Below are 21,314 nucleotides of genomic sequence, written 5' to 3'. Positions count from 1 at the left end.
AAAATATTAAAATGTGATATATGTAAAACTAAGATAAATTTCTCAATGAATGTTCTGCAGCAAAAACCTAAAATACGAGAATATTTCATTTCATTATTTCTTATATTCTGTAAATGTAATCATCAACATGAATTTTTTTTTTTTTTTTTTTTTTACCTCTGGTGGCAAGTAATAGGAATTTTATTTGTATGTCAAATAAAGGTAATTCAGATTACCATAAAATTCTCTTTTAAAATAACTTTAAAGGGTATTATTAACTAATTAAAATATTTTCATTCAAACAGTCATACAGTTCTTATATCTAAAATTTTAAACATTTCGTTATAGAATCATATGATAATCAATAAGAAATTTAAAAGAAAATTAGCAACAAAATAAGTAAAACATCTTTCATTAGCTAATATTATATAGCGCAAATTTTGAATTTTCAGCTAGAGACAGACACATATACAATTAATAGGAAATAAATAAAATAAAAAAAACCTTCAGTTCTTTATTTATAAATATGATTGCTCAACATAAGGAAATATTGTAATACATATGAAATCATTTCTATAAGCGATCAAAATACCAATATATATATATATATATATACAAAAAAATACATTAGGGTGAAAGCTATCAGGAAATTTCTTGAAGTGCACTCAAATTAACATACCTGAGAAATGATGATGTGGGTAATTTTTAATCAAACTTGATCCCGTTTTTCATTTTTAAACTTACATATATATTACCAGTTGTTTCATAGATTTTACCATTCACAAAATGAAAGAACAATATGTATTTTACAAAATAAACTTTACTTAATATCCTTGTCTTTGACCAATAAATATGAGAATAGTCTACAGAATTATAAGAATATATCGTCTCTTGTGTGAAAATCATTAGTAGATTAATAACACAAACATCTTAATATTCTAACCTAAAGAATGTCAAACCAGACTATCCTGCCGAGTTTCACCTTTCATTAATTTAGCTGTGTAAGTATTTGTTACACATTTAATTAAAATTATATTTTATATATATATATATATATATATATATATATATATATATATATATATATATATATATATATATATATAATTGAGTTACTGATAATAAAGATAAATGTTTCTTAAAAGAACCGAAAATATAATAGTTTCGCATAATAGCACAATAAGAATATACTCCCAAAAAGTCATGGAAGCTTATAAATCGATGCAATCTATATTTTTCTTAGGTACACAATAATATAATTGAAAACTGTGGAATGCTTTCGATTTGAACTGTACTATTTCTACATCAATTTTCAGATTTCAAAAAAATATTATTTTCTAATAACTCTTTCAAAAGTCAAAATTATCCATTTCATGCCTTAATCGTCCTTACCTTAATACTTAAATGAAATAGAGCAATTATCCTTTGAATTTACAGCTTTGATATCTTTATTCCTTTAACCAACATAGAAAAAAAAATGCTATCTATTTTTTGATTAAACAATGGCTAAGGAATACGAAAATTTTCAAAGTTTAGTTTAATAAAAACCAAATGAATGAGGTTAATGCAGTAAATGGTCGCACAAAGTAATCACTTCTTAATTAAGTATTTTGTACTTAACTTCATCCTAGACATCTAAATAAGAATCTTCCAAGTTTTAAATTTGAAAAATATTTGAACTAATTTTCAAACAATAAGAAGTTAACCTCTTGTCAGAACAGAAATAATAGTTTTAGTAAGAAAGAAGAATTGTTAATACAAGATTATTCATTATACAATAATAATATCGATTTTGTATTTTTAGAACTTTCAATCATTTCTTTGTATGCAAATAAATCCACATTTAATAGTTAATTCATGTTGTGGGTTTGCATATTGGCAAATTTTATTATTTATTCAAAATACTTTAAATTCACTAAAATTACATAATTATATTAATATAAGTTAGGAAAACGATTGTTTAAAGAACTATTAAAAGATGCTAAATCAATGAAATTTTTTTATAGTTTTCTTATATTTAGGTTGATTAATAATTGTATCATAATTTGCAAATGGTTAGAAATTCAATACCAAGCAATAATAACGTAGAAATATGAGCCAGAAACACGGCGTACGAGCACTGCAAGTATAGTTGTGGAAACGAAACGGATTATTATGAAAAAATAAAGATAGGAAAAAGACGACTTCAGATGTTGTAGAAAATCATACTCTGGCAAATATCTATCAGAATGTAACTCTGGGAAAACTTCCTCAACTATTATTCAAAAAATTCTTACATGCAGTCGCATTGATAGTAAGGGAGGGGGGACAAATAAATAATTATTCAAAATGCTAGAACAAACACTGATGTTGACTTGTAGTGTACCATGTTGTCAAGACACTAACGAGTTTTCAAACATCGACAGGTAATATTTATGCACAATAATCATTCCTTTGCTGACAGAAGTGGTTGACAACATGTGGAATGTCTGTCCGTGGGAGAAAAAAATCGCCAGGTGGAAAGTCAGCCTGCATTACAATCCACAGCTTCGTTGTCAACGATCGTACGCTGCGTTAGCACTTTTATGTTCTAATTATTCATTGCTCTTTTATTCTTTGTATATAAAGTATTATGCATCATAGAGAACAGCATCAAGTTTTCTATTAACTCTAATTAATTTTTACAAAATTATGAAGATGGTGCTTGATACACAAGAATTTCATAAAAAGGTAATGGAATAAAAAGCAGTACACATCACAAGAAAAGTTTTCGAGATTTCACAAACTTTAAAAAAAACTTAAATTGCACGTTCGCTACTGATATTTCTTGCATAACACGATTCTATCTCTCAAAACTGCAATATACACAATTAATTCATTCATAACCTTCAACTTTTATGTCTATTTAAAAGATGTGATCACCATTCTAATTCGAATCTACATATCCACTTGTAACACTAGCAAGATCAGCTTTAAATCGACTTTTTTGACACAATAAATTATATACTGGTGAAAACCACAAAAGTGATAGTCACACATTAACCTACAATAACAAATATCAGTAATCTTCATGAAAGTTTTAGCTACCAAATTTTTTTATCAAATTAAATAAAAAGTATGAAATTATCAGTAAAAATAGAATCAGTAAAAATCTGTTTATAAACGTATTTATATAATAGTGGAAAATTAACTCGAAGATAAAAAATATAATAGCTGCTCAAAGGCGTAGTTTGGAATTTTAAACAGGAATGCTTAGGGATATAATTCTTTATGTGTAAATGCTATTAGTTAATCATTTTTAAAAAAATGAAATAGCTTTATATAAATTTTATAAGGCCAATTTTCTTTTGAACAAAAATGCTACTTTATTTATGTTTCGGAATTAACTGATTGTTTACTTAAAATTAATTTTTCCTTTAAAATCTACTAAGACCATTTGAATGATGGAAATATTTTATTCTTTTGCAAGAAATGTAAATTAGTTCAATATAATTTTTCAGTTGTTTCACTAAATTTTCAGACTATTCTCCATGTAGCATCTATAAAAGTATGTTAAGTTGGGTTTTATTCATGATTTTATTTTTATTAACTTTCATAAATTATAAAATAAATAAAATCGGACGATAGGCTGATTATAATCCACTTTCACACATTTAATCATATTCCTTTTCATTTCAAAGAACAGTTATTTACTCAGACAGTAATACAACATAATTTGTCATTGGAAATACTGAAAATCATTTAAAGATTATATTGATATTTGTGATGTAATCTTTACTATTAAATAATAACTGATATGCTGTTAATTGAAACTATTAGAATGAATAACTAATAGCTATTTTGTAAACCTCTAACAATATGGAAATACAAGGCAAATCAGATCAACAAAAATTATTCATAATGTAATTAAAACAATTTATTCACAACTTAGGTTTAATTACACATGAGTTCAGTATATACACATAAATAGAGAAATAATACAATTCTTGGATTCCAATCTAGTTTCAAAATAAAAATTTTGACTTAAAAAACTTCAATAGATAAAAATTATTGACCTCTTAGCCACAGAAGAATCTAAGCTGCTCTAGAAGCCTTGAAATTCATTCGCAAAATGATCGGTAAGAGTTCGTCTGAAAGTGTTTTTGTCTTCTGGATAGTTATCAAATTGTCGAGTATCTCCTTTTGATGTTAGTTTAGGTATTAGAGGGGCTTTCATCTAAACAGCCATGCAAGGGAAATAAATGCATGCAAATAATAAAACATAAAAAAAGATAAATAAAAAACATAAGAATAATAAAAGAAAAAAATACATGCATTAAAATGAGACAGATGAATTTTAAACCATGCATAAATGTATTGATAAAGAAAAATTATACAAGCATTTTATACAAATACATGCATTTAATAGATAGTTTTATTTAAAATAAAAAAGTGTATACCATCACCATAAGAAAACAAGCTTTAGAAAGTAAATTCAAGTTAGAAAAACTAAAAAAGCATTCTAAAAAGGGAATAACCGACTTTAATTATTATACCATTTCAGATTACAAACAACCCTGCAAGGTTCAGAAATATATAACATAAAAAATTAATAATATTTATAATTAATAAACCATAAATATTTTATATCTGTGTATATCATTTTATCATGCAAATTAATAAAATTGATTTTATACATAAAATTAATATTATTATTTTGAATAATTACATCAAATAATTTCTCACATTTGAATAGACAGATGAAAAGTGATAAGCCATCCTCTAATCAAAAGTCCACAAGGTCTTGAAAGATAATACAAGGAGAGGAAGGGAAGGACACACACACACAAACAAACAAGGAGAAAAAGAAATCATTTTTGGAATATCGTACTAAGATCAGAAAATTTGACACTCCCTAAATGGAATGAATAACTGATTAACTAACTAAAGAATGGATTAAGAATTGAGTCAATAATAAGTATTGGTTTTCCTTGTATTTATGTTATCTTCAACATCTCAAAAAGGAAATCTTTCAATGCTATGCTTCAAATACTGAAGTATATGTAAACAGTGTACTGTAATATAATAAGGAATCAGTTTCTTCACACTTCAGCTGAAGTAGAGAACAAGCTAACTGCCATATGAGGATAAATCAGCAGCATCATACAACACAGCCATTACCCTTATATAAGGTGGTTACCATTCATGCACCTGCAGTAATATTTAAAACAAAATAAAGACCCCCCCCCCAAAAAAAAACATGCCAGAAAATATTTAAACATAAATAGGATTCCTTTATGTTATTCAAGATCAATTCTACCAGACTGTATCTTACACATTAAAAAACAAGAACAGCTACATATTCTTCAATTAAGAAAAAAATGAATATATCAATGTCAGAAAATTTATTTACAGAAATGAGTTTGATGTAATGTAATATATATTCTTGAAAAATTGTAACATTAACTCAAGCATATAAAGACAATTTAAACATTTTCCCATTTGGATCATCCAATGAGTGAAACAAATATCACACAGATAAATTAATTGAATGAATACCAAAAATACTTTTAACTGAAATAAGATATTAATCCGGTTTTATTCTACTAATAAGTATAGAATAAAAGGTATACTTGTTATCATTAGTGAATCCATCAGTAGACTATAAAAAATACACTGCATTTAATGGAGCAGCATTAAAATTATTGTTTAAAAATATTGAATGTAAACTGACATTAAACTGATGCCAAGAACTTGTCTTAAATAAAATTACAGCAAGAAATTTCAAAAGACAACTGAATTTAAGCAGTGTAATTTTAAAAAAAGACACACTTCAAGCTTTCCAATTTTATATAATTATTGGAAAAATCACAACTAACATAAGATAAAAACTGTGATTCAATTATTCAACACATCCAAATCATTTTATTAACACAATGTAGTAGGGAGTCTGTCAAACACAATAAAATAAATTGAAGAAGGGAAGATGGGCGATAATAAAATAGTTAAATTCAATTCCAAGATATTCTATACTGTTTGAAAGAAAATTACTATATTATATATATATTGTTTAAGTATTTTTACGTTCGTTCGAAATACACATTGGATCACATAACAACACGAAAACATAAAAGCACTATCAGAAATTACCGCAGATAAATATTGCAATTAATAGCATTCTACTCTGAAATACTTTTAATCATAACCTTAACTTTATGGCACAAAATAATCGATATAAAAATCAGTTTTATAGACTCACATTACAAAATATTATATTAGTAAATACCTCTCAATTCGGACATACTAACAAATTAAACAATATCTACTTATTTTACAATTAGTTTTTGCTTCTTTCTTTAATATATTTTATACTTGTGAAAACGAAATATACTGGATATTTATCTTTGGAGTACTATCTCTATTTTTGCACGCCCTACATTCGATTAGGATAATAATAATAAATGGCAGAAATCGACTAGTAATGAAACTTGTTTATTAAAATAATTTAAGTCACGGCTACTTTAATCTATTATAATATATAAAAGAGAATGCAATAACTATAATGATGCTATAGAAAGATAATTGAGTTAGTTTATTTTCAGGAAGGAGATGCATTTGCTTCCATAGATAGCCTTTTCTCTCCTCGAATAGCAGAAGTTTTTTAATTCATTTTAGAATATTAATTATTATTTTTCCACAATAGAGAGCACATTACTGCCTCGGGTCACACAACAATTCTGCTTTCTATTGTGTTTTATTCATATTCTTCTAATGCATAGACGAAATGAACAGTACAGAATCACTCATTTTGAAAACTAATAAAAAGCTACTTATTTTAAATATTATTATAATAGGAAAATTTTTTAAGTCACTTATATAAATATTGTAAAAGAAATAAAAGTAAATATATTTACTTTTGGAAACGTTATGAAGATGGAAAATGAAAAATAAAATATTAATATCTCAACAACATATATAAATACTCTAGTTTACCTTCTTCTGAAATATCGTAATCCAATCAGTAGTTGCAAACCATTTATGATTTTTGATATCATTCACGCCATTCTTCAGATTCCCATATCGCTTGGTTAAATCCACTTGCAGCAAATTTTTCAACAGATCTTTCAAGTCTGATGTAAAGTGTGATGGGAAACGAACCTGAAAGAAATGGGATGAAAACAAATTCTATATTTTTAACTATTAAACAAATACTATATTTTTAACTATTAAACAAATACTATATTTTTAACTATTAAAGGAACAAAATATATTTATAAATAAAAATACAGAAACAATAACTTTTAAAGCACAATTAAAGAAGAGAAATAAATGGTAGTTAAGTTCTAAAACTAATACCTTTCCAGATACGATTTTTTCGTAAATTTGTATGGGTTGGTCAGCAAAGAAAGGAGGATAGCCAGCTGCCATTTCATAAACCAGAACACCCAGAGCCCACCAATCAACAGCTTTGTTATATCCCTGAAAGACGAATTTAAAATCATCGCTTCAAAACCTATCCAAAATACTTATAACATAAAGCGAAACCATATTTGAACTACGTATTTAAATTTTCAAAAAAAAAAAAAAAAAAAAGTCTTTACCATAGCAATTAAATGCCTAACTGTATTGAGAATAAATCATACATGCATGAATTTTTTTATTTTTCATTTTTAAACTAATAAATTAAGAAAAATCATCTACAGATGTTATAATTCAATACAAAAATTACATGGAATTCAGAAAAATACCGAATGTTTTATGGACTTTTAGATGAAGCATAATGACAACACAAAGAAGATGTCATCAAATTAAATACAGAAAACTAAATAGGAAATAGTATGAAAAGTTTTTTTTTATTTTATTTTTTATTTTTTTAACAATATAAAACGAATATAAGGGTTGCAGAAACCACCTCACTCAAAACAGAATATCATCTAAACTACACAATGTAACATATACTTCACCTTGCTGAGAATAATCTCAGGAGCAAGATACTCTGGAGTTCCACATAAGGTCCATGTTCTACCTTTTACTCGTTTAGCAAATCCAAAATCAGTGACCTAAATAAAAGAAAAATATATTAAATAATTACTGAGATGCATGATAAATGAATAAAGCTCCAACAACTTTTGAACAAAGCAGCAACATGCAAGATCTGGAGTCAAATATAGTAAATTAATTCTTATTTTCATATAAACAAACATTTTCAGAATAAAATAATAAATAGTCATTCTCGAAAAATTCCCTTTTCAGCTTTTTATATATTACATCCATAATTTTCAACACTGAACATGAAGCGATAACACAGCACATATTATATCAACACATATATTGCTGAAAAGACTAAATATCACATGTATCAAAATTTGTACTGGTCCCATAAAGCTACATCATACTTAAATAATCATTAGAGCTTCATTATCTAAAAATACTAAATTTATAAAATGAAAATTATTTCCAGAAGTTAAGTAAGTTCACAAAGATAGCAAATAAAGTAGATAATGTGTTAAGATGTATCAATTATTAATGATGTAAATAAGAACTTAAGCATTCAAAATGAATTACAAAGTAACATTTAGGTTCTAAAAAGCTATTACTTCTTAAAAAAAAATTACAGTTAATTATCTTCCAAAACCTCATGGAAAATTTTAACTAAACTAAGATGATGAGTATTAAACTTTAAAGAAATGAATATATATTTAGATTAAATATTAGAATGAATGCATATTAGAAGGTAAAATATAGAACTTTGAAACATTTCTATAAAAATTTAAATGTATGAATTAAAAAAAAGTTTAAATGAAGATCTACTTGATAATTTATTTCATTTTCCATACTTAATACACAGAAAATCCTTTTAACAAAATATTTCTGAAAATTACCGACTTCTGACAGAAAAAAAGCAACATAATAATGCCATCTTTCCCAATATGCTTGAATATTTAAAACAGTAGATAATTACTAAATCTGATTTCAAATAAAAAAAAAAGATTTAACAATTTTGGCCTACAGATAGTATCCTGAATACTCTCTACTCTTCTTCTTTCCCATTTTCAACAATTTTAAATTTTAAAAAAAATCTTAAATGTAAAATATTCAACTGAAATTTTTTTAATTTTAACAATTGCATCTTTTTCTTATTAATTTAACCAACTTTGGTTTCTTAGCAAAATTCTGCAAAAAAAAAAAAAAAATTGGTAGTAAAAATTTGTTTCATCTGCAATGATGCTACAAGTGTAAAAAGTTTAATAAGTTTTGCCAATAAGTAAATAATTCATTCAAATTCATATAAGCTAAAACAAAGAAGTTAGTTTTTTTGAAAAAATTTTCAACACATGTTTACCAACTAAACCAAAATGTAATTACAGTTTAGCAAAACAGCCGATAAATTTTTATAATGATGAGCATAAGATATTTTTCATATGATTCTATATTGCATATCATTCTAAAAAATTCAATTTCTTATACTCAATATAAGTCACACCACTCATTAAATCATTTTAATTTTTTTACATAAGTAGCTTTTCAAGAAAGATCAAATATACGAGCTACAATGAAAGAAATCAATTTAATTAATCACGAAACAAAGAAACTTACTTTAATGTAGCCTTGCTGGTCGATCAACAGATTTTCAGGCTTCAAATCTCTGTATATCAGATCCAAACTATGCAAATATTCAAATGCAAGGACTATTTGTGCTGCATAAAACCTTGAATGAGGCTCACTAAGAAATATTCAAAGTTGCTCAAATTAGCATTAAAAACATTCTTTGTGTCAAAATCAAAAAGCGACAGAACCTCACCTTAAGAAAATTTCATAAAATAATTATTTGTAGAAAAGTAAAGGGATTTCCATTTTCCAGTTGCTTTTTAACTGATGTGAAATATAAGCTATATTTACCAATGAAGTTCATAAAAGTATAATTTCATAATCAAAGAGAAAATAATGTTTTCTTTTTTCAAAACAATTCTACCAATATAAAACTTTCATTACCCATGACTGTATAAATACAATTTATTTTAGCAAAAACATGCTTAAACCAAAACTGCAAAACATATAACTTTAAATAGTAGAGAAAAAGTAAATAATGAGCAATTATAAATTTGAATGATTTGCATTTAACAACTAAATCAAAGATGTAGTAAACTCTAGGTTAATAAGGAATTTTATACAAATTTTCAGTAAGCATCTATTTCGCAAGGCCAATTTTTATATTTAAACATAAATCTTATACTTCAAAGTATTTTTCATTTTAAAGATACCCAACCAAAATTCAAATAAATAGAAACTATTAAGCTCCTTACTGATTAAAAATCTGATTTTAAAAATTCCAGCTTGAATAATATAAGAAGGATATAATAAATTATCAACTAAAAAATATTGACAATCATTTATGCTATAAAGCGAATAAGTTCAGCAGTGGCTGATTCCTTCATATGAAAAGAGGGTACTATTCTTTCTCAACTACTTTTGCTACATATGCATTCAATAACTAAGTCAATTATGTTATGTAAATTTTCGTAACAACAACAACAACAAAAAAAAGTTGTCCAAGTGCTTACACTTTTTCTCATTGTTTTGACTCAATAAACATCTAAACCTCTTTATTTAGGAGAAAATGTCAAACGTACAATATATTCAATTTATATTTACACAGATTTTACACAAACCTAGGGGTTAACTAATTATTTCAGCTTCCATCTTCAGCGTATATCTAATATCGCATTGTTAACTTAATCATGTAAAATGAATATTTCACAAAAATTTAGCAAACTTTCTTAAGCTCATATACTGCAATTTTACCAGATGCATTTTCCAGGAACAAATAAGTTACGTGAGCTAGGGAAAAGTATGCAATGACAACAACTGAAACAACTGAAAAACTCGAGACTAAAGGACAATGACATGGGTCTGCAATCAAGTAAGAAAAAAAGTAATTGTTACAAATTTTTTAATTGCTTTTCTAGGAGATGACTCAAGTATTTAAGTGTGATTATATTTTGAGATTTTTCAATTTCCTTACTTTCATGGCTAAGTCGCATTCAACCTTTTCATTACAGAATTTTAATTCATACTAAATCCTATTCCTTGTAATGAATATGATTGTAAAGGTACAGTAATGATTATGGGAGTTACAGTAATGATTGTGGAGATAAAAAAAAATAGCTATTTATTACTACAATTGTTTTATAATGTAATTTTAATATAATATTTATCATGAAAAATATTATAATAAATGAAAATATTTTTTCCTTCACCGTTTAATATAGACGTAGTTTTCCATAAATTTTATATTCAATGGAGTTCACAAAAGTTGTTCTTTCTTAAACAAAAATCAATCAAAACTGACTCTCTCTCCACAAATCTTATACACTATCTGACATCCATCTTGTTTCTTCTTAGCTCTAACCAGTATCGACTCAAACATTTTCATTTTGTAGCTAGCAACAAAGTCAAGCTTCATTTGGTTTCTTCTTCTTTGAAAGGTTGGGATTGAGATCCTTTTGCAATGCAGCGAAACGATGTCGCAAGCTCATATCATTCTGACAGTACCAAGTAGTTATTTCCATATATTCAGAATTAGATCACTATTATAAAAATCGAATTCGTCTGCTTGAAAAGGCTATGGAAAGAAACTGAAATACACTGTTTCAACCAAATCATCAATTCAAAGATCATAAGGAAAAAGTATTTTTTAATGCTTTGAATTTTATTATATTAAGCACAATCATGCCCCATTTTATGCATCAGATACGGTATATCATTTATCCTAGGAGTGATTCAAGGTTATTCGATAAAATTTTTCAACAATAACAGCGATTTTCCTCAAACAAGTAATATATTTCATCACTTTTCATCTTCAAGAATACAAAATTAATCACTTTTAAAGATAATCATTTATAATATGAAAGTAAACATGGAAAGAAGTAAATGCAATCTTTACAATAATGATGAATTAATGAAATGAAACACATTGTTTACTTAGCAAAAAATCATAACTGATTACTACTTGACTTAATTCTCTTGCTTACTATTTCATTTCGAAATTATATAATCGAACTTTCGACTGAGCAAGTTCCTAAGGCTATTGGGCCCCAGACTGGAGGATTAAAAATTATTATTAGACGAACTATCAAACTAATAAATTTGTAAAAAATAAAAATTCTATAAATTAAAAAATATTAGGAAAATGTTAATACTTCATCCAGTATAATTGGTGAGGTTTTATTTATTTTGACACATTCACTTTGTCATTACATCACTTATAAAAACATATTGTGTACAATTCTGGATGATGATGTCATGAATCATAATACATAAATAAAATCGCTTAAATCTTGATAAAACTAATAAAATAAACCATTAAAATGTTCATTAAGTTAAAAATGTGAATTTAAATGAGCATATGGTCATCATCTGCCCTACGATCAAATGGTACTAGCTCAAATGCAATTACACCTTTTCAAAGCAACAACCCTAACCAATATTAAAATGTTCGCTACTTAACAGATTTAACATGAAATAACCCTAGAAAAATTAGTATATTTAATAACTTCATGCCCACCCAGTGGCTTAACTGTTGTCTGGAAATACAATGAATAATTTAGATTCTAAAAATTGTCATTTATTCTCTTGTTACTGTGATAAAAGAATGCAATATTTTCATTGAAGCTATCTTGAAAAAAGAACAAACACATCACTTATTTATTTTTTGCTATTGGAACTAAACCAAAATTTCGTTGAAAAAGTAAATAAATAAATGCTAAAGTTAATAATGCACTTTTCCTTACAAATCTATATAATCCAAAAAGAGAATAACTGTTAAATTTCTTCGGCAACAAATCAAATTTCTCTTATATATATATATATATATATATATATATATATATATATATATATATATATATATATATATATATGTCAAATCGTAATTACTACTTTATGTTTGCTATCGTTTATAGTTAGTCAATACATGACAAGTTTCTCTACAAATGACAATTATCATACTTCGCAAATATTTATTTGTTCTCTACTACTAAAGAAACACAGTTTTATTCATATGGTTGTCTGTATAAATCAAATTTTCGTTAATAAAAATTCATTCTTATCGGTAAAATAAACATACACAAAAATACGATTGCTTAAAAAATTGATGCACTTCAAAAAGTCTCATGCATTCTTAAGTTGAAAATTATGCATATTACTTTAAGTATGGTAACTAATAACCAAAGCATGGTTATTAGCACTTAAATATAAAGACATAACTTTCTTTTTACATCTCACAATTAAAAAATAATACATTAATATTCCAAAAAAAAAAAAGGCTAACATGCATTCCAGAATAAGGTAAGGAAAATAGGAGCACATTTAAAAAGAAAACCCTAAAGAATTCACAACATGCAATTTCATGGACTGTAATATCATGCAGGAGATAAATTTTATTACATAAACCCTCAGTTTAAAAACTCATACACAAAACTATCTTCAATGCAAAAGAAAACTTTCATGTGAACATATCCAACAAAAACAGAAAGTAATCTAAGTCATTCAATAAAACCAATCGGCAGACAGTTAAGTTTTAAAATATTATATTATTGTTTGTCAGAATAGAATAAAAATTTTATTCACAAATTAGGTAATTTAATTTAAACAGGATTTTATAAGTCTGGAGGTATATTTCAATACTTTTATTTTACCACACCATAATACAAATCGAGACGTTTTCAAATGTTCTACTTATAGAAATTTCGAAAAATCAATCATTTTAATTTAAGAGAGAAGAAAAGAGACAGAATCTAAGGTGGAAAAATCATACAATTGAAACAGTATGCACTGCAAAAATAAGAATGCATATGTTTTCTAAATTACATTTTAAAACAGATTATCAAACAAATGAAAAGAGGAAATACAGAAAAATGGCTCAAACACTAATCTTTTGATGTAATTAACAGCTTTTCTAAAGAGGTTTTATTAAATTCCTATCACAGCAAAAGCGTTGATTTCAATATATACAAAAGTAAACTGAATATACACAAGGAAAATTTCTATTTATATTAGAGAAAGTTTACAAACAGTAAATTAAATTCATTTTCAAGTTAAAAATTTCGAATGAAAGAAATCAGAGTACCAAAAATTATATCAATAAATTAAATTAATTTCATTTTCATAAATACTGCCCTTTTAACTGTCTCAACATTCACCATGAAAATACTGCATGCAATGAAACAAACCCAGCATACAAGAAAAATATGCCATTCAAAAGCTTAAAAAATATAAGAAATTATTTGTAACTGAGGGTTTATATCATACATTTATGAGAGAGAAAAATCTATAAGGAGGGAAAAAGGTGCATGCTTCCAATCCCATAAATGGCATACACCTTACCTAAACCTTCCACTTTTCCGCAGATGAGAAAACATTTCACCACCTGGCACATACTCTAATACCATATATAAGTTAGAAAAGTCCTGCAAAAGAAAGATAAATTATGTAGATCGGTTAAAATCTCATCTGAAAACTTACGTGAAACGACCCATTCTCCTAAGGTGTGAAAACATTTCACCACCAGGGACATACTCAAGAACCATATACAAATTTGAACTATCCTGAAAATTGAAACAGAATGAAATCTAATTCATATTCATAGTCAAAAGGTAAGAAGTCAGTCATATTTCTAATGTCTAAAAACTTCCATCTTTCAGATAAAACTTTTAATCTAATACTTTTGTCATTTTTTTTTTAATGAATGAGTTGTTGATTATATTAGACCTAAAGCCGTCTTCAGTAATCAGGGTTTTATCTAAATGTGGCCATAACTCAAGGGTTCATTTTGTTTTTATTTAGTCAGATTTATAACAAAATTAATTTTACTTCTAAAATATTTTTACACTTTCCCAATTAAAAAAAAGTCTCAATGCAATTAAATCGAATTTATATTTTCTCCCTCAAAGAGGTCCGTCAAAAGAACTCGTAGACACATTGTTACCCTCAAAACAATTATGAACTGTTTAAAATAATTCACAGATAGATTCTACCCATAAAAACAATATTAGAATTATTTTAAAAATCTACAAAATCAAAATAGCTGTATGACATTTTGGACTAGACACAATTCATGCTTCTAAATGCAATTTCTTCAAACAAATGTTTAAGGAATCAATAAATTTTGTAAATTTATGAATCTAGTCTCATTCTCTATAGCAAAACACTTTTTATTTAAACAGATAGACAAATTTTCAAAAAGAAACTTAAAAAGCAAACTTATTACTCAGTAAATCAAAAAAATAAATATAAATATAAATCTTTTTAAATCCACTCTTCGTTCCATTTTCACACAATTTTAACTTTAAAGGTCACATTTCTTCTTTTACTTTAAAAAAAAATAATTATTATTATTATACTCTCAAAACATAATTTCAAAGGTAAATAGGAAATGATTTATGAATACATTGGATATTACTAGAATATATATAGTAACGATATAAAAGGTAATGAAGTTTGCTACGTTTCATTACAGGGAAAATACTAAAAATCAACAAATGTCAGCATAACTGCTGATTTTTAAGTTGATGATCACCTATACATTCTCTTTAACAGATTTAAGGGAAGAAGATATAACCATTAATATATGGACAATTTTTCAAAATATGATACATAACTTTAAAATACAAATTTAAAAGAAAAATTTGAGCTTTTAAGTAAATTATCATTACAAAAAAGTAAATAATATATGTTTAAATCAGGTAAAATGTCTTTACCTACATACCTTACATGCAGATTTTTACTTTTAGGGAACTTACCTTAAAATGAAATTCTAATTTCACAAGAAAGGGGAAGCTGACAGCTTGCAAGATTTTCTTTTCATTCAATGTGTGCTCAACTTGCTTTAGTTTCACAACCTGAAATGTTACCCTCAGTTTTTTCAATGAAAACAAAATAAGCATTATATCAGATCAGCTGACATGTACGCTTAAAGAAACAAAAAATTTTTAATAATAGTTCAGTATGAAATTTTTATCCAGTTTTCCTAGGAAGGGAACAAAACCCAATAAATACATTTAAAAAATTCTATTAATAAATGAAAATTAAGAGTTAAAGTCAAATGCACAGTTTTTAACAGAAGTGTACACACTCTACCAATGAAAACATTAACTGTCGTTTTGATACCTTATATTGTAAAACAGCAAAAAAATTTTTTAGCTATATATATTAGAGAAAGTATTTCAGAGAGTAGTATAAAGCAAATAAACAAAGAAATTCAAACATTGCTGCATAAGACATGCACTGCAAAATTACACATAATTAGCAATGATCGGCAAGAAACTGACTTATAGTGTAAATTAAAAACAATAAAAGACTATTCCAAGTTAGAGGAAAGCTATTAAATATAATCAATGATAAAAATTTCAAGGAAAAATACCACCCCAACATTTATTTACACTAATCACAGGAAATACTTTAAAAAAAAAAGGGGGGGGGTAATTACATGATGTGAAAAAATTACACGACTTGCAGTTTTAATCTAATAATTTAAAATAAGACAATAAAAATAAATCGAACAGTAATTCAGAAAATTTAGGAAAAATGCTTCAATTATCATATTATATTTCGAGCAGTACTTTTCATTCGAAATATACAACATTTACACGAAAAAGACTTCTAAATTTTTATAAACCATTTTGGAGCAAAAAGAAAAACTGAAAATTGTTACAAAATTTAAGCATTATTATTATTTTAAATACAGCAAGGTATTATCACAACTTGAACCATGTTTATTAACAGGCCATTTCAGCCTCAAAAAATATCTGGAACATGCATGAATATTCCTATGCAATAAAGCTTCATGTCTATGTTAGTTCTGAATTACCATTTGTTAATTGATGTAAAATATAACTAATATAGTCAAAATATAAAGAATGTCAGATAAAATAAACAACTCACAACAAATAATTGTTCATTTTTTCTAAGGAACATTTTTTTAAAGGATTTAGAAATATATTAAAGACTGAAATTTGTTGTTCAGATTCTCAATTTAACTAAAATTTTCATTTTCTACATGTTCTGCTTCTGAAAACTTACACTAATATAATTTTATTTTAACTTTCGTTTCACTTTTCCCATTGCACAAATCTTTTAATTGATATAAATCTTATATATATATGAAATGAACAGATATATGAATCAGCTAAATCTGTGGATAGGATTGATATAATATCTGGAAGAAACAAATTTTTCAGCCCATTACTCTCAAACATTTGATAAAAAGGGAATTACAGCAAAATTACTTTTAAATAAATAACAATGAAGTTGCTGAAATTTCTTGATGAATCTTATTCTCTACCCAATATACATACAAAAATGCTCTAGAGATAATATAATAATAATAAAAATTAAATAAATTCTAATTTCTCTGAAATAAGTCTAATTTTATCAACCGAGAATAAAAAATTGATTGATAATGGCACAGAACAATTGAAAGAATTAGTAAAATACTATTAAAAATTTACATGAGTCCTATCAGTTTAAATTCTGCTCCATTTGATTCACAGTTTAAAAGAAACTATAATCATAAAATTGAACTGATTCCCCAGTATTCTGTTAAAATAATTAAACAAAACAGAGATTTATACAAATAACTTGGAAAATGCTATCTTTTGTTCCTTGCATTTTGAAACTTATACAATCCAAAGCTGGGGGAAAATAGAATTATTAAATGCACTTTGTTGAATAATTAATGATCTAACAGATTTTTTCTTCTCATAAAATGCATCTGATATTCTATTCAGAAATTCATCCTTCATTGATAGAAGCAGACAACTAATGAAAAGAAGATATATTTTTCTGTTCTAAAAGTGGATAATTTGCAAAAAGCTTTCAGCAGAAAATAATATATTTTTCACTATATTATATAACAGTATATGTCGATATGTAATAACACTGTGGGTTAGTTTCTTGGCATTGTTAAGAGGTTGGAATCTGAGCTAACAATTAATTAATAGAACAAAAATTTTCCCAAGCCCCTCTAGTTATATCCAATTATAAAGATCCTATGTATTTAATTTGCATTCATACAAGTGATCAAGATCAAAATATCTATTCCCTGTCATGATAACATCTTCTGTAATTATAGTATCTAACTAAATATCTAAAAATAAATTCCCATTGTAATCGAAATGATAATCTGCACTTTCATTGCAGCAACATAATCTTCATGTCATATGCAAAAAATATATTACAATAAAAAACAAACAGTAATTGCACAACTAAAAGATTCACAATTTAATGGAAGTGAAGATACAAACTTTTTGCTTATCAAGGATTTTCATAGCATAGTATTCTTTTGCAGTTTTGTGTTGAACAAGCATAACACGTCCAAAAGATCCAGTTCCTAGCGTCTTGATACGATCGAAATCATCTAGTGAGGCTGTATTCTGAAATAAAACAAAAGTTTAACATGCCATGAAAGAGTGAATAGCTGCAGTGCTATCCAGAACAAATATTATTTTATTACAAAGAAAAGAACTATGTCAAAAATATCAAACCTGCAATGAATAAATATGTGGACACAAGTGGAGTTATTAATAAAAATTATACTTATAAAAATTGCTTCCATGAATTATAAAACAAAAATACAAAGACAAAGAATAAAGAAACAGAAAGAAAAAAAAAAAAAAAAACTCACTAAAAATACAAACCTAAAACCACTGATAAAAGGACCTGAAAATTTCATTGTAAAAGTAGGTGGAAAAAAAAAATGTTTTCACTTACCTAAATGAAAATCTTAATACAACTTAAATACACACATTAAAATGAATGTATTTTAAAACATGACTTACCTACATAAATAAATAAATAGTGAAGTTCTTAAAAATTTACTTCCATTCAAATACAATTAAATACTAATCACAATAAATAATATTATTTATTATAATGCACACAACACATGCTTCCTTTATCCAGAAAGTTTCTCAAGAAGGTAATAACCATTAGATAACCTGCTAATTAATTTAGATAAACCGTTTTTGATATAATTAAATAGAAATAAAAGAAATGTACACATAAGAATAAAATTTTTGCAGCAAATAAAGAAGCATTAATTCCTATTCTACATGTCAAAACTAGTCTTTACAGCAGGAAAATATTTTTTCTAAGTTGATTTAATGTAATTAATTAGAAACAGATTAGTTCCACAGACACATAATTTCATAATATCATTCCCTTTTATTAATAATTTAATATTATAAATAAAATTCATTTGAGACTTTATGAACACAAGAAAAGCATCTTACATATTTCAAATACATTTTGGGTCTTTAGTAAATTTTATTATGCCCTAGCAAAACAAATACTCTGATCATCAAAGATTATCATTACAATTTTAAATGTAATGGATTTGCAATTAATACTGTATTTACATTTCCAGCTATATGAGTTTCCACATTTTTGGGTACTCCCCATTTACTATATGGAATATTAAAATCAAATTCTCCCAATGAAATATGATTAATAAAACAGAGAGATAGATCTATTTCACAAAACCTCTTGCCTCAAGTCGAGACTGCAAATATTAACCTTAAAAATACAAAAGGCAGTAAGCATATGTAACTTCCGTTTTAAGTTGGGACACAAACAATTATTAGGAATGCCATTACTCAAGCAAATAGATTAATTTTAATTAATATTCAAGAAGGAAAACACAGAAAACAATTTTAGATCAATGCTGCACAAACACAGCAATACTGACAGGAAAAACTAAAAATAATCTTGTCACATTAAATAAATTGATAAAATGAATACATTTTAATGGACATTTTCTAGCAATTGCTTCAACTTTTAATGATCCGAATCAAACAGAAACAATTTACATAATTTCTTGGCTTCGTATAACTTTAAAATGCAACTTCATTTTATAGCAAATATAATGAATGATTTTGCAACTAACTACTTAAAAATAAAGTTGCCACAAAAAAAATGCAAAAAGAATTGCATAAAGCTGTAGATACTCCAATAAAAATGAAGACATTGAGGAGCAAAACTCAACTCACTTTACTAGGATTATTCCATTTTTCTTCAAAATCTTTCCTTGCTTCTTCAAGAAAGATCTTTACTGTAAAGAGAAATATATAAAATGTAACAAAAGCATTACCAATTGAAACAAAATTATTCTAAAGTAGTATCATTTGTTTAAATAAAAAGATTCACAAATTACAATATAATTCTTTATATAAGAATAAAGATTAAACAATACCACATATATAATCATTTCAAGGTTTTTTTTAGAACTTAAATAATACTATGGCAATAAATACATTTTGCTAATTCTTAGCAAGAAACAATAAAAATAGTATTTTCGTATTACTAAGAATTCGGTTATATTATTTTTCAAAATCAAATGGTATTCATTTTATTGATGGAACTATCGTTTAAAAATCAAACAGAAAACATAAATTGATAATAAATGTTTTTAATAATGCTGTAGACACATCGCAGTCAAAGTAATTTCATCGAATTAAGCAAAAAATCAAATTTAGAAGTCATATAATATTAAATTCTGCAATTTATTGTTTATCTTTAATTAATTCTTGAATTTTATATACAGGATATTTTATTACTGCTCTTGACAAACTCAGGCGGCTATTAGCAGTCAGGAACAGAAATAAAAATTGCAATTGAACATGGTACAACAAATTACGCTGTGAGTATGAAAATCGAGAAAAATGAAGGTGGGTTTCGACGTCAAGCTTGAATGATAGAAAGTACAATAATAACAACAAATAAGATTTCTTTAATTATTACAAGAGTTGTTGAAGCTGCGGTGGATGACATCATCGCACAGTCTACAACGAAGTAAAAAACGATTTCCGGAAGGACTCGAAGATACCATGTATGCTTTTGATGTTTGCCCCCACGATAATACGAACTACGAAATTCTAGGCTGTTACCATACGCGTCGCATAAATAAGCGATATGAAGTGCTCCGATAAAAGAAAGTCACATGGAGAGCAAGGAAACTATGCAACGCGTCAAGCGTGTCCAGTCTATCTCCTTAGAATACAACATAGAGGTGATTATGAACCTCGTGATAAAAATGGGTAGAAGTATCATCATGTATGTATGAACCAAGTGCCTTGCTGCCCTACAGCCATTATTTTATAACATTTCTGGGAGGATGTGTTGCAGAAAAACAAGATACATTAATCCAATCAGGGAGCAAGTACGGCTCTAAGAGATAATCATAAGGATTTCTGCTCAAATGTTGATACTAATATCCACAGTGTACTGGCATGGGGATTAACCATCGCCCACGAGTGAATTATATGTGTTGGCAATGGCTTCTGCTCTCTACGGAACCTGAATGCGTTTTTCGCAAGTTTTTA

General features: G+C 26.4%; 1 protein-coding gene across 3 annotated transcripts in view; it reads right to left on the bottom strand.

The window, feature by feature from the left end:
- The window catches only part of LOC129960178 (cAMP-dependent protein kinase catalytic subunit 1-like), a 306,102-nt gene that overhangs the window by 3,023 nt on the left and 281,765 nt on the right, over positions 1-21,314 (bottom strand). Inside the window, exons 4-12 of one of the 3 annotated variants that reach the window (XM_056073385.1) lie at positions 19,983-20,044; positions 18,240-18,368; positions 15,738-15,836; positions 14,323-14,405; positions 9,535-9,661; positions 7,902-7,997; positions 7,294-7,416; positions 6,931-7,095; positions 4,014-4,174 (exon numbers count right to left, since the gene is read on the bottom strand). In XM_056073385.1, the coding sequence (XP_055929360.1) occupies positions 4,043-4,174; positions 6,931-7,095; positions 7,294-7,416; positions 7,902-7,997; positions 9,535-9,661; positions 14,323-14,405; positions 15,738-15,836; positions 18,240-18,368; positions 19,983-20,044 (1,016 nt within the window). In that variant the 3' untranslated portion in view covers positions 4,014-4,042. Of the gene's footprint in view, positions 1-4,013; positions 4,175-6,930; positions 7,096-7,293; positions 7,417-7,901; positions 7,998-9,534; positions 9,662-14,322; positions 14,406-14,460; positions 14,544-15,737; positions 15,837-18,239; positions 18,369-19,982; positions 20,045-21,314 lie in introns of all 3 variants that reach the window. The other 2 variants (XM_056073387.1, XM_056073386.1) reach the window with 2 other exon arrangements.

Source organism: Argiope bruennichi, chromosome X2 (genome assembly GCF_947563725.1).
Source record: "Argiope bruennichi chromosome X2, qqArgBrue1.1, whole genome shotgun sequence".
NCBI classification, from domain to species: domain Eukaryota; kingdom Metazoa; phylum Arthropoda; class Arachnida; order Araneae; family Araneidae; genus Argiope; species Argiope bruennichi.
This window is presented reverse-complemented; position numbering and strand designations above follow the sequence as displayed.